General features: G+C 39.1%; 1 protein-coding gene across 4 annotated transcripts in view; it reads right to left on the reverse strand.

Annotated features, from left to right (window-relative positions):
- KIF13B (kinesin family member 13B) overlaps window positions 1-13,684 on the reverse strand; it is a 188,655-nt gene that overhangs the window by 78,111 nt on the left and 96,860 nt on the right. For all 4 annotated transcript variants that reach the window (XM_070611418.1, XM_070611416.1, XM_070611417.1 and 1 more), the window contains exons 14-18: window positions 8,949-9,079; window positions 5,602-5,688; window positions 3,605-3,795; window positions 2,865-3,075; window positions 1,814-1,976 (exon numbers count right to left, since the gene is read on the reverse strand). In XM_070611418.1, coding sequence (XP_070467519.1) covers window positions 1,814-1,976; window positions 2,865-3,075; window positions 3,605-3,795; window positions 5,602-5,688; window positions 8,949-9,079 — 783 coding nt within the window. The remainder of the gene's footprint in view (window positions 1-1,813; window positions 1,977-2,864; window positions 3,076-3,604; window positions 3,796-5,601; window positions 5,689-8,948; window positions 9,080-13,684) is intronic.

Below are 13,684 nucleotides of genomic sequence, written 5' to 3' on the forward strand. Positions count from 1 at the left end.
ATACTCAGCCAGCTAGGGAATAAACACAAAGATTTCGTTAGCGATCTGCAGGAAGTGGCTGTTCAGGGAGAGAAGGTTAGAACTGGGGTTAACAGCAACGAGCAACACGCTGCAGCATCATGACTTGGCTGTCCTGCAAACAACTACAACAGGGGTTGGAAAAACAGGAAAAAAAGCAATTTTGCCCTTAAAAAAAAATCAGCAGAGAGAGGTGAGTACAAGACCAGGAGTAAGGACCAGAATAAACAACAACGTTCACAGCATGGACAGGACATTAAGCGAAATAAGAGTTTCAAGTACAAAAAAAAAAAAAGGTATGTTGGAAAAAAGAGTGCAAAATCCAGCTGGAGTCAGGAAACTATCTCCTTAGGAAATATTTCCTTGTCCAGCTCCTCTGGCTGAAATCTGAAAATACTAATCTATTAAATCAATAATAGAGTGGATTAGTAGCTGTCTGTTAACAACGGCTGCTTCAACTCCAAGACTCACTCATCTGTGCGTCATCTCTACCAGCAATACAAACAGCCCCATGAACACAATGTCAGGTGTCTGGGGCAGACAGATGCGCAAAGTGACGTGAGTCCCTTCTAGGTGTTGGCCTGGCTGCCCTGAGGCAGCACTGCTCCTTCCAACAAAGCACAAGCCAGGATACACAGAAAAGGGCTACGGTCATGCTTAATGAGGAAAATATGTTCACATTTCTGTTTTTTCAATTCAAACACTACAGAATGGTCTTCTCAGTCTTCCAGAAGAAGCTGAGCCCTGAACCCTGTGCCTAAGATTGGCTTTCCTCTACTGTTATGTGTCTGTGCGTCCCATTGCACCCATGGTTTGCCCTACAAAATACCTTTGTTAGTTGGTAAAAATACCAAAGAGCAAAATAAAGTTCTAAGTGGGTAAAATCTTTCAAACAACACACAGAATATACATCGAAAGACAATTCTCCATAAAGTAAACACTGCATCATGTTCACAACACTTTTATTACTAAAAACACTACGCATCATATTTGCCAAGTATCTACTCTGTGCAAAACACTGACCTTGATACTATGATGCCATAGGAGAAGGAAAGATGTGGTCTTTGCTATCAAATCAGAACACCTAAGAAGGATACATTAAAACTGCTGTGTCCACTGCCACAGAAGAAACACAGCACAAGCACCCTCAAAATATTTATCTGAATACAAAATTCTACCTAATCCATCAAAAATTAAGTATGAATATGATCAAGAGCTAGAAAAGAACCTAAGTAAGAAAATAAAGCAACTGAATGGCAAGGAGAGAAGATATGGATGGGATTTTGCCCCTATATTTTATTAAGCTTATTACATTATATCAAAAAGAGACTTGTGATCTTAAATATACACATGAAACAACTAATGAACAGTTGTGCAGAGCAACCTATTAGCAAACAGAAAATAACATGTATAAGTAGAATAAACATCTGACTTGGGGGAAGGGGGTTGTAGAGTGGTACAGAATGAAGGGAAAACCACTTTGGGAAGATTCATCAGGAAAGACTTCTCAGAAACAATTTAAACAGATTTGAAGAAAGGGAGTTGAGCGAAATCCATTGGTAGGGCTGAGGGGCATGGAGAGGATATTTCTAGTGGATAAAGGACACATATGCAACAAAGGCAGAGGATTAAAAGTCAATTCTACTCGAGAGAGGAGGACAAGTATGGAAGGATCTAGACTGCGGAGGGTGTAGATAGGGATGAGGGCAGACCCACTGGTGTTTAACTAACACTGGTGACAGAGAAAGCAGTTTATCCAATGATAACTTTGGTTTTCCCTTAATGGCAATCTCACCTTCCTGTTGGCATCAAGGCTGGAGGCTGGAATCTGCAGAGTTACTTTATACTCTGTTCTTTTATCCAGTTCTTCTGCAATGTAACTAGCTTCTCTCACCAGCAGGTTGGCTTTAACAATTTGCTCCCTCAGCCTCATTAGGCTGTTATTCAGTGTTGCTTCTCTTTAAAAAAAAAAAAGAGAGAGAGGGGATAACCATCAAGCAGCACATCAGAATATTATATAGTACATAACACGTTAATACCAAACTGCAAACCAAGCTTTACAACCATCTTTGGCACACAGGGAATACATTACCGACACTGACCCATGCACGTGCTTGTATCTGGGCTACATTATCAGCACTAGCACACGCTTGTGTGACAAGCTGGCCGTCCATTAGGGCAGTGCTTGGCAAACTTGGCTGTGTACACAATCACCTGGGGATCTTGACAAACTGAAGATTTTGACTCAGTAGGTCTGGAGTGGGGCCTGAAATGCTACATTTCTATCAATTTCCAGGTGACAGAGATGCTGTCTATCTGTAGACCAAACTCTGCATAGCAAGAGGTTAGTTAAGTACAGTCTGTAACCATGGATAAGGCATTTTAGTGCAACGCTAATTAGCCCGGATGGAGATCAAACTTGCAATCTGAATCTTATTAGCACCATGCTTTACCTACCTGAGCTAATCAGTCCAGATAACCACCTTTTTTTCCCTTTTTTAAAAAGCATCTACCCAAGCTTCAGAACCTAAAGTATAATACAATGATAAAGTATGACTTCTAAGTATAAATACTTGTTTATTCAAATCCAAAAGCCATACAAACAAAAAATGGGGCAGCACCTAACATGGGCAGCTTTAAATAAAGCAATATAAATGAACAATTCTCATTTTTTCAAAAGTGAAAAAAAAAGACAATATCAAGTGGTTCCTGGCTATGATGTTCTTCTTTTCCTACAATTCTTTTTAAAGTAATGTCTAGATTTTTCCTTTCTGTATCTTACCAAGGAGGGCTCGAGGCACTGAGCACATGCTCCGCTTGTGACAGAGGCCCTGTGCACCACCTACCTCTCTTCGGCCCACTGTCTCAATCGCTGCTGGGCGCTGGGTGAGTGGAAAGAAAATCTGTCCATGGAGCGAGAGTTTTGCTTCTCAGGAGACAGCCTTCTTCGAAGCTGCTCCAATTCGTGTTCGTACATAAGCCTCTGGCGCTCCAAGGCAGAGCGCTTCTCCTCTTCATGCTGCTGTTCCAGGCTGTTCAGTATTGACTGCATTGGATCTAAGCAAGTTTTATTTTAAAAATTAAATAATGAACAACGGTAATGTACAACATGATATACATCAAATTCTACGTTATGCTGTTTGTCATCGTAATTAATAAAATAAGATTCTTAAACACAGTTTGGAATAACTTAGCTTTCTTTGCTTCCAATTGTTTAACATATTATCTATTCTATTAAACGCTAAGCTGTCTTCAACAGAGAAAGAGCAGGTCTATTATACGTTCTACGCATAATGGTTAATGCTCCAGAAATCCACTACAATAATGAGCCAGTGGCAATCAAGTTTCAAACCTGAGAAATTCTACCAATGAGTACAAAGTTTACAGTGATTTCTCTATCAAGGTAGAAAGAATGAAAGTTTTTATAAATACAATAAATTAAAGTCAAAGACACAAAAGAATATAATAGAGAGAACAAAACCATAACGATTTCCTTTTTCACTAACATCTAGAAAGTTTTAGTTGTAAATATTTTTAACACTCCACCACCTTTAAAAGATCTAAAATGCACAACAGATCTGCCCACCATTATTGCCCAGAGCCTTCATGGTAACCTCCATCTGTGCATATTCATAATTGAAGTTGATTTCACTGGACACCTCACTGGAGGAGTCTCCGTCTACATCCAGCTGCTCAGAACTGGTATCATTCTTCATGGAGGTGTCCTGTTCCTCATCTTCTCGATCTGCTTTCTTTTTCTTCTTAGGCAAATTCAGTCTTGGGGGAAAGAAAGAACCTTATTTTTCAAATAAAGATATGCACATATTCATTCCATTCATTGAATATGGACATTTGCTGGATGCCAAGAGTTTATATCCTAGTGGTAGAAATAAAACACACGTGTGTGCAACCAATTACAACACAGAGAGTGACACAAGGCCCTGAGACTGTTACAAGCTAGGTATGAAAGAAAAGCTGAGGACCACTTCAGACTGGAATAATAATGGAAGGGATGACAGAGAGAGTGATCTGAGCCAAGCCTTAAAGGATAAGGAGAAAACAGGGCATTAGGGCAGAGGGAACAGCATGAGAAAAGACGTGGAGATGGAAACTCCCCTAGTCTCTGGAGAAATTGAGTACAACAACATGGGGACAAACAACATTTGTATAGCAGAAGTTCTAAGAAATATTGGTGGAAAGATCAACTTAAAACAAACTATGAAGGCTCTGAATACTAAGCCAAGAAATTTACACTCAATTTAGTTTGAGAAGGAAAAACACGAAAAACATTTCCCATACACTTTGGTACCCCTCTACCCTTTCTTCAATAATCAAAATATCAACTGGCCTACAAGCAAAAGATCTCCATTAAATATAAGAAAACTCAGTTTGATATGAGAAGCACAGTGACCAGTGACAGGAAGAAGAATAGACCAGGATTTTAATTTTATACTATATCCAGCCCACCTTTCCTTGCCAACACAACACCAACTGTGTATGGCAAATAATGTGTGCAGTCCAGGTCAGAGGTTTTCTCAGCCTCCTTGAAGCTAAGAGGCAAATTCTAGAGGCCGGCCCCGTGGCCAAATGGTTAAGTTTGCATGCTCCACTTTGGCAGCCCAGGGTTTTGCCAGTTCAGATCCTGGACAGGGACCCAGCATGGCTCATCAGGCCATGCTGAGGCGGTGTCCCACATAGCAGAACCAGAAGGACCTACAACTGGAATACAGAACCATGTACTGGGGGGCTTTGGGGAGAAGAAGAACAAGAAAAAGAAAGATGGGCAACAGATGTTAACTCAGGGCCAATCTTTAAAAAAAAAAAAAAAGAGGCAAATTCTAGCAAATGAGACATAAGTGGAATGTTGCTGGGGACTCTGGGAAGACATGTGCTTTTTCAGTCAAGAGAATAGTCAGGGCTAGTACCACCACACTTCAACCTTTTCTTCACGTGTGCCTTAATGCTGCTTTGATGCCTTGAGTGGCATGGCCACCTTTAGACCATAAGGAAAGGCCAAGACAATGACAAGACTTCTGCCACGACATTTTTGAGAGGCTTAGCCAATGCCAACAACCATCTTCTTTCGAATTTCCTATTTTGTCAGAGAAATAAACCATCTGTTTAAGCCACTACAGTCAAGTTTACCACTACCTGCAACTGAAAGCATTCCTAAATGAAATACGAACTTTATTTTATGGATAAAGAAACTAAAATCACTGCTGTTTCCCGTGAAAATAAACAAATATACACATAAGCATGTCAGAAAAAAATTAATGAATTCTTATATCAGATGACAAAATAATCATCTTTCATTGAAAAAGTAAAACATATCTAAGTGAACTCAGCATTTTTCCTGAGTGTATTCTTCATATGTCCCTCTGTCTCATACCATATAGTGAACAAACATATACATAATAAATAAATACACATATAGTAAATGAACATACATACACAAAACAATGTATAATTTTTATGGAGTTTTTACCTTCTACTTTTTAATATTACTTTCTAATATATGTTCTTCTATTTCAGAGAATAATTTTCAACGATCTCTCTCTTTAAGAGCTATGAATAATGTCATACCTGAAGAAGTGGTTGTTTCCCCATAATATCCTATCCCCATGGTGTAGCTGTATGGGACTGCACACAGAAGAGCCGTTTACAAATGTTCTGTGGAGACAAGAGGTCAAACATGTAAATAATGATTACCATATCTTCTCCTTTAACCTTTAATTTTCCAATACATAGAGATCTAATTACTAGGAAAAACAAAATAATCAATTCCCCAAAATAAAACCTGCCCTTGGAGAATTTTATTTGTATTTACTTCTTTGCTGATTTATCTAAAATGCTTATGGTACTAATATAATAGATTATTATCCTCTATTTTTCAAAGTTCTAAATTTGTTATATAGCATATTAAGCAATAAATATGGAACCACTACAGCCAGTAATAAAAAGATAGTAGTAGTATACATTGCAACTAAAACAAGCATGTCCCACCTGTATGGATAAAAAGAGCCAATCGACCAACTAGACTCTAGAAATATCCACAGATATCAGTACATGAGACCTATGTTAAATACTTCTGTAACTCCCTATAACACAGAAAAATGTCTATATCCTACCAATATGTAGAAGATTTATCAAGTCCACCTGACTGCATATCTTGACAATGGAGTTCAAGAGAAGACAGGATGGGTAGAAAGATATTAAGGAAAGAATCCAGAGGGTCAGGAAAGAAATAGAAAATTATGCATACCACTATAAGACAGATTCCTAGGCTACCACTATCATCACGCCTCTCCCCTGCTGAATGACTCATTTGCTAAGATGTAAAGTTTAAGTTTTTTAACTTGACACTAAAGGTCCTACAAAAGGAAGCCCTCTTTATCTCCTCCTTCTCCTCTTCTAGTGAAACTCTCAACTTCTGCAAAAAAACTGGCTTCTGTTCTGTCCATTAAACAGGATTGACTTCCTCCAAAGCCAGGCTCACACCAGTCCTCCAACCTGGAATAAGGTTCCCATTCTTCTCCACCCCCGAGTCTCATTCAGCTCTCCAAGTCCAGTTTGGTTTCTACTCCCTCTATAAACACTGCTCATCACTCCAGCCTATAGTAACTTTGTTTCTTTAAATTCCTGAAGCACTCACCCGGCTTTATAACACAGGTTATTTTTTATCTATGTGCATACACTCAAAATCTTACTCCCTATCTAGAATTCACTCATCATATGGGTTTTTAAACACTAAAAGTAATTGGTTTTTATACTCCTATGCTCTGATTATTCTAAACACAAGCTCAAAAAATACAGTTTTGACAAGAGAGAACCTACTAAAATTAGCATATTTTAGCCTTTATGACACAAATTCCTTAAATACAATGAGAAGTTTAATTAAAAGCAAACATATAGGCTTACGTTTGAAAGGTGCAGCAATTAAACCATAATTAGTAAATAAAAGCATGAATATAATAATTGCCCCCAAAGTGTGGTCTGCGTGGGGTCCCCAAAATCAAAGTTATTTTCAGAATAACATTAACAGGTTCCCTGCCCTTTTCCACTGTGTTGACAGTTGTGTTGGTGGTGAGTGAAACTGCTGGGGCTCTAACACAAATCAGGGCAGTGGCATCAAACATTACCAGCAGTCACCAGATTATTCACTGCCATGCACTCATAATTAAAAAAGAAAAAAAAATATTCCATTTGAGAACACCCTTGACAAAGCAGTAAAAATTATTACTTTCATTAAATCTTAAGCCTTAAGTACACAATTTTTTAAATATTTCAGGTGACAGGATAAGTAAACGAAAAGCACTGTGTTAGTGCGTACCAAAGTATGATGAGTGTCTTGAGCAAAAGATATATACAAAGTGGTTTTTCAGACTTGTGTAGTTGGCAGACACTCTCGAAAATGAACAAAACCAGCCTATTACTTCAAGGAAAAGAAATGAGAGTATTTATTGCCAATTGTAAATTTCAAGCTTTACAAGTGAAAATTAGAGTTTTGGAAAACTCGCGTCAATGTCCTCCAACCAAAGACCACCAGAAACATTTCTGAAGCTGAACAAGCTGGGTTTGTTACTGGTGCAGAGGGAGAAGACACACCACGGAAAGCACGGGGTGTTTCAGTAAGGGGCTGCTGGAAGGATTTGCTGCAGGATTTGGGCTTTAACTGGACAACCTAGGAGAGGGGCTAAGGAAGTGAGGGTTCTGGATATACAGGATGGTGTCAGAAAGCAGGAGTGATTCTACAATTGGGTATTTCAAAACTCTTATCTACAGAAGGGAGACTAGAACAAGGATAAAGTTGTAATCAGTGAAGTAGCTGTCAACCACATCGGCCAAGAGAGGGTGTTTGGTATATCGTGTATGGCACAGTAACCTGTTTTTGCCTGCTTTGCCTTATTTTATCACAGCCTCAGAGTAGCCTTGTCTGAGGCTGGTATTCTGCGATATTATTTATGCCTAAAGGAGAACAGCATGGCCTGGCTGGGAGTGCCAGGCCAGCTTCTGCTCTCTTTTCCTTTCTCACTTGTATCCTTACCATGAGTTTGACAGCTTCCTAATACTTAAAGACTTTATGAATGAAACCAGTGATGCTACTAGTGATTTTTTGATATCATATAGTCAACATTTGGAAGATCAGTATAAATCAGTTAACGATCATCTATAATAGGTATTAACAGTTATATAACAGCTTTACAGCGTAAGGAAACAAACTGACAAACATTTAATTTATATAATATTATGACCATTCATTCATTACTTTTTGAGCACTTACATACTATTCTTATATTACATGCTAGGGATAGAGAACAAAAAAAAAAAAGGTCCTGTCCTCAAGGAATTCAAAGTCCAATGGGATGATAAAGGTTAACAGCCCACAAGAATACAACTTAAAGTATTAACATAACGGGAAGCATAACGCGCACTGGAATATATACCAGGGGCCCTTAATTTAGACCCAGCAGGGAACTCTCCAAAGTAGATAATAACAGAGCTTAACCTTGACGGTCAAACAGAATTCCTTGCTGGTCAAAGGACTGGCAGATGCAAAGTAACAGGAGACAAACAGGAAAGATATAAGTGATTCTTTACCAAAAACAGTGAAAGCCATCTGGCTGTATGGTGAGTGAACCAGGAAAAAAATTAAGGTGCCAGCAGGGGTTCCAATCAAGATTTGATGAGGGCCTTATTTAAATATGGCCACAGCAGTGGGTATAGAGAGGAGGGGATGGTTTAAGAGATAATAAAAAGCTAAATATAAAGGTCTTAGTAACTAACTGGATATCTTCATTAAGTGAACTTAAAAGCATTTAAGCAAACTTAAAAGCAAATAAAGGCTAAACGTCCTATATACCATCCTCAACTAGTGTACTCTCTTCCTCTGAAGAATTATTGTGACATTAACACTAATTAAAGTCCATTACCTGGTATTCTTTTGAGGAGTCAGCATAACCTGGCCTTCTGATGTGATGTCTATAATACAATGTTCAGGAAGAATTCCCATTCCACATAGTTGGATATCCTGGGAATTTGCTGAACCTATCAATGTATGTTCCTACAAAAGAAGAAAACTTACTGATTAATATTGTATTCTTACATGTACACAAACTGAAACCATCTACTCTGAGCCCTCATATGTTAATCCATTACTGTAGCTAAAAGATTTTTAAAGCAAATGGAATAGTAGAGGAAATTTCTACAGAATAAAATTCATTCTACAAGTTACATTTCCTTATAAGGAACAAGCACTGAATTGTTATATCTTTTAAACCTAAAACTATAGCTTTATATTAATTTCTATACTATATTCATCATTTTTCATTGCAATCTTGATTCCAAATATTTCATACAACTCTCAGAGCACAAGCCATGTGCCAATAATGTACCAAAAGTATTAGTCTGAAAACTATAGTTACTTAATTTGTACATCACTTACCTGCTCTCAGTCAAGATGAGCCAACTACAAAGACAAAAAGCTATTTAAATATAAGGAGTTTGAAAAGACTAAAACTAATTTTATGAGTCACATGGTCTCCCTAAACCTCAGAAAAGACAGGATAGATGTGTTCTTCCTTACCATAGACCCCCAATTGCTCAATTCTCTAAACCCCAGTCACCAGCCTCACTTTTTGGCAGGTAACTGAGAAAACTGACATAAAAATCAAGCTCCCTCTTACGCGCTTCAACATTTGACTGCCCACACATAACTAAATGCCAAAATGACCTTGATGTGTCCCTTGACCACCTTCTCCTTTCATATGCCATGGTCAAGGGTCAGATATGAAATATTTTAGGCTTTACAAGTTATATGCAACTACTCAACTCTGCCCTTGTGGTGTGAAAGCAGCCAGACTATATACAAATGAACAAGTGTAGCTACTTTCCAAATAACTTTATTTATGAACACTGTAATTTGAACTTCATGTAATTTTCATATGTCTAAAATATTACGATTCCTTTCGATTTTTTTTCAACCATTTAAAAAAATGGAAAACCCAGTCTTAGCTCCTGGGCCATATAAAAACAGGCAGGGAGCTAGATTTGGCCTGTGGAAGTAGGTTGCTGACCCCTGACCACGATGACCTCATCCAGCCCCATGGGCTTTAAATACTGTCTACAGATAAATTAAACCACAGACCAGGAACTACAGACTTTACTTCCATTATTCTCCCACCTCCACTACCACAGTCACCATTATTTCTTGCCTATGTGGCACAACTTAGATGTCTAATGACATTTCAAAGTGAAAGGGACAAAGCAGAACCTTTGTTTCCCCTGCACCCAATGACTCTATGCCCTTCTCCAATAACAATGGCACTACCACCACCCAGTTAGTCAACGAAAAAGCTTAGATCCTATCCTAGAGTCCTCTCTTTCCCTCACCAGCTACTCCTAGCCCCGTGTCAATCAGGATGTCCTTACAGATTCTGCCTCCAAAACATACAAAGAATCAGCTCACTTTCCCCGCCTCTACTATCACATCTTAGTCTCTTGCCGGGGTGAAAACAAGAGCCTCCTACTATGTCTCCACTTCTACCCCCTTCATCCCCATCCACTCCTACCACAACAGCTGATCATGTGATCTCCCTATTTAAAACCCTCTAGCAGTTTCCCTTTGAACATCTAACGAAGTTCAAATTCTTACCTGGGCTTATAAAACCCTCTGCAATCTGGCCCCTGCCTACCTCTGTTATCCAGGCTCCTACCACTCTCCCTCTCCCGGAACATGATCCAGCCACATTGGCTTTTTATCTTTTCTTTGAGCACACTAGCTGTTCCCTCTGTCAGAAACGTTCTTCCTTTGATCTTGAAATTGGTAGCTTCTTAACATTTCTATCTCAGCTTTTAAGGGCACATCCTCAGAGAGGTGTATCCTGAATGGATAACAAGAAATAGCCACCCATCACTCTCATTTTTAAATTCCTTACATATCACTGACTGTTCGTGGGTTTACTGTCCATCTCTACAGCTAGCATGGAAACTCCAGGAAAGCAAACAGCCTGACCTGCTCACCACGGTAATCCACGCACTTAACAAAGGCCTGGCACATTTAGGCCTTAAATAAAAATAAAAGAATAATAAATAAACAATAATTTCCCTTAGCATTCCCTTCAGCTCAATGGAAGATGACTCTCTCCTCTTCTTTGCAGGAAACTCGTCTAATTATATTCTGAGTCCCAATTCTTCCCATCTTTTCTGGGATCTCAGTCTCGTAAAAGGCCTCTTCCCTCTAGTATTTTCATTTCCACTTTTCTGGGGGTTTCTTCTCTCAAATACATTGCAGAGGTGTTTCCAAGGAAACAAAGCTCTGGGATCCAGAACTGTCCCATGGAATCCTGTTCAATCCTCAAGTAGTGTATAAAATAGAGAGGACATTCCAGGCAAATGATAGTCCTCACTATAAGCTGAGGCTTCCTGGCCAAACCCACACCTCCATAACCTGGAGCACAGGGCTCGACTAGGTGTAAACTACAAGTAAGGCTTTTGTGACGGTCAGTAGTAGGTCAAAGAATCTATTCCATGCCTATCTCCATTCCTCTCTTTGGTTCTTCCCTCTCTGTCTTACAACACCAACTGCAAGGTGAAGAGAAGTTTAAAAAGGAAAAAAATGTCCGTAGAGAAAAAGGGCCCAAGATCACCTGAAAAAGAAGAAAAAAATCCCCCAAAATTTGCCCTAGGCCACTTCTATGTAGAATCTCTTTCCTCCTCCAGAGAGAAATTCTAGCAGGAGTCTTAATTGTGCCTTTGGAATCCCTTCTATCCTCTGGAGTAGAGGTGGAGAAAGCCTAGAGCCATACCCTAGGTTGGAGTTTGAGTGCAGGACCAGCTCCCACTACCACACTCCAAGATGGCACACAGGTTCACTCCCACATCTTTGCCTTTACTTTTGTTCTCATTGCCTGAAATGTTCTTCTCTTCCCTTCCTCTAAATACAAAGTATCTTTCAACACTTACTTCTAACTTCATCTTCTACTTGAAGGTTTCACATTAGCCAGCACTGACTTCTCCCTTCTCTGAACTCTGACTACAATGAGAGTCAATACCACAACTTACTATCACACAACTTCTCCCTTACTTAGCTAGCAAACTCTACAGGACTCTTGCATCTTCTCCAACAACAAGCATAGTACAAATACACGGTGGGTGCTAAATGTCTGTTGATAGACTGAAGTAAAAATTATCAGAGACAAGATATTAACTCAAATATGCAAAGGTTTAATCCAAGTTCTAGAAGGAAAATTTCACTTTTTCGAGAAATACTACACTGATCACCTATTTTGAGCTGGGAACTGAGCCACTAGAGACAAGAGACAGACACGGTCCCAATTATAGAGCTTACGTTATAAATGACAACTTAAACCTCTCATTGGAGGTTATAAGGATTCTATTCTGATTTGGATGAGGATTCGCTACAATCTCAAACACTGAGTTCTAAAAGCCTTACTGTTCAATGTTTAAACAAGTCAGACAATAAGCTTTTTGAGAAGGTCTTCCCATTGTGCTCTAAACACGGCAAGAAGAAATTGAGTCTGAGGAAAAAAATAAACATCATAGGTTGATATAGAAGTTTATCTAATGAGTAAATGCTGCGACAGTAAAAAGTAATCAAAATAAGATAATCAGGGATACTTTTTCAGTCTCTGTGATCCATGGGTATAATGACTCTAAAGTATACTACTTTTAGGGAAAACTTTAGCAAATATAAAATACTATATTTAAAAATCTCAGAAGTAATCAAAGGATAGGAATTGCTTTTTATCCTTTCTTCATCCATTTAAATTTAATCTCACTGAAGATGACTAGTTAACTATCCTATGAATTTACTGTACCTGCTTCCTTTATAAGTCAACTCTTTATGTATCTGTTTTGAGAATCTTGCTTTGATCAACTAAGTCCTGAAAGAGAGAGAAAGAGAGACAGAGAAACAGAAGGAGGGAGTGGGGGAGGAAGATGGAGAGAGAGGACGTGTTCATTAGTGCCATATTTCACAGGGTGGCTTTTCCTATCCTACAAGCAGGAAAAGGAGCATATTGGTACAGTCTGTGCAGTCCCTTAACCCTGTCAGACAACTTCTCAAGGAAAAGGTAAGTACGTACCAGGCGCAATAAGCAGAAAAGTATTCGTTACTCTTTACATATTTAAGTAATCAAAATTCTTTAATCGAGAAGTCTCCCTAGCTTAACAGAACCAAGACCCTGAAGACAGCTTTTCTGGAATGGAGGTGAAGAAAGAAAGAAACATATCTTTCTGTCTTTTACAAATTCCATTACTACACTAGATGAGCCGAACTGCTGCCAACCAAGAACTCCTAACGTGCCACGACTGCGTCTTACTCATCTTGGGTTTCCTGAAGCCCAAGCCACAGCTCCACAAACACTGAGTGGCTACTGCCCCTGCCATTCTGGCCACCCCAACTGGCGACTGCGAACACTGGCAGAGACGACAGTCAGTTTACTCTCCACGGGAGCCATGCTAGAGGACCAACATGTACTTTGAAGCTGCTGCTGAATCCATTGTACAAAGTCTTACCCAGTGCATACATGTATAATTTGTCCCAAATCCTTCAGAATCACCCACTTCCCCAGCCATTGATAGCTGACTTGTGAAAACAGTAAATCCAGAACCACATAAGCAGAGCAGCTCTCCTTAAAGATTTGGT

Source organism: Equus przewalskii, chromosome 2 (assembly GCF_037783145.1).
Source record: "Equus przewalskii isolate Varuska chromosome 2, EquPr2, whole genome shotgun sequence".
NCBI classification, from domain to species: Eukaryota; Metazoa; Chordata; class Mammalia; order Perissodactyla; family Equidae; genus Equus; species Equus przewalskii.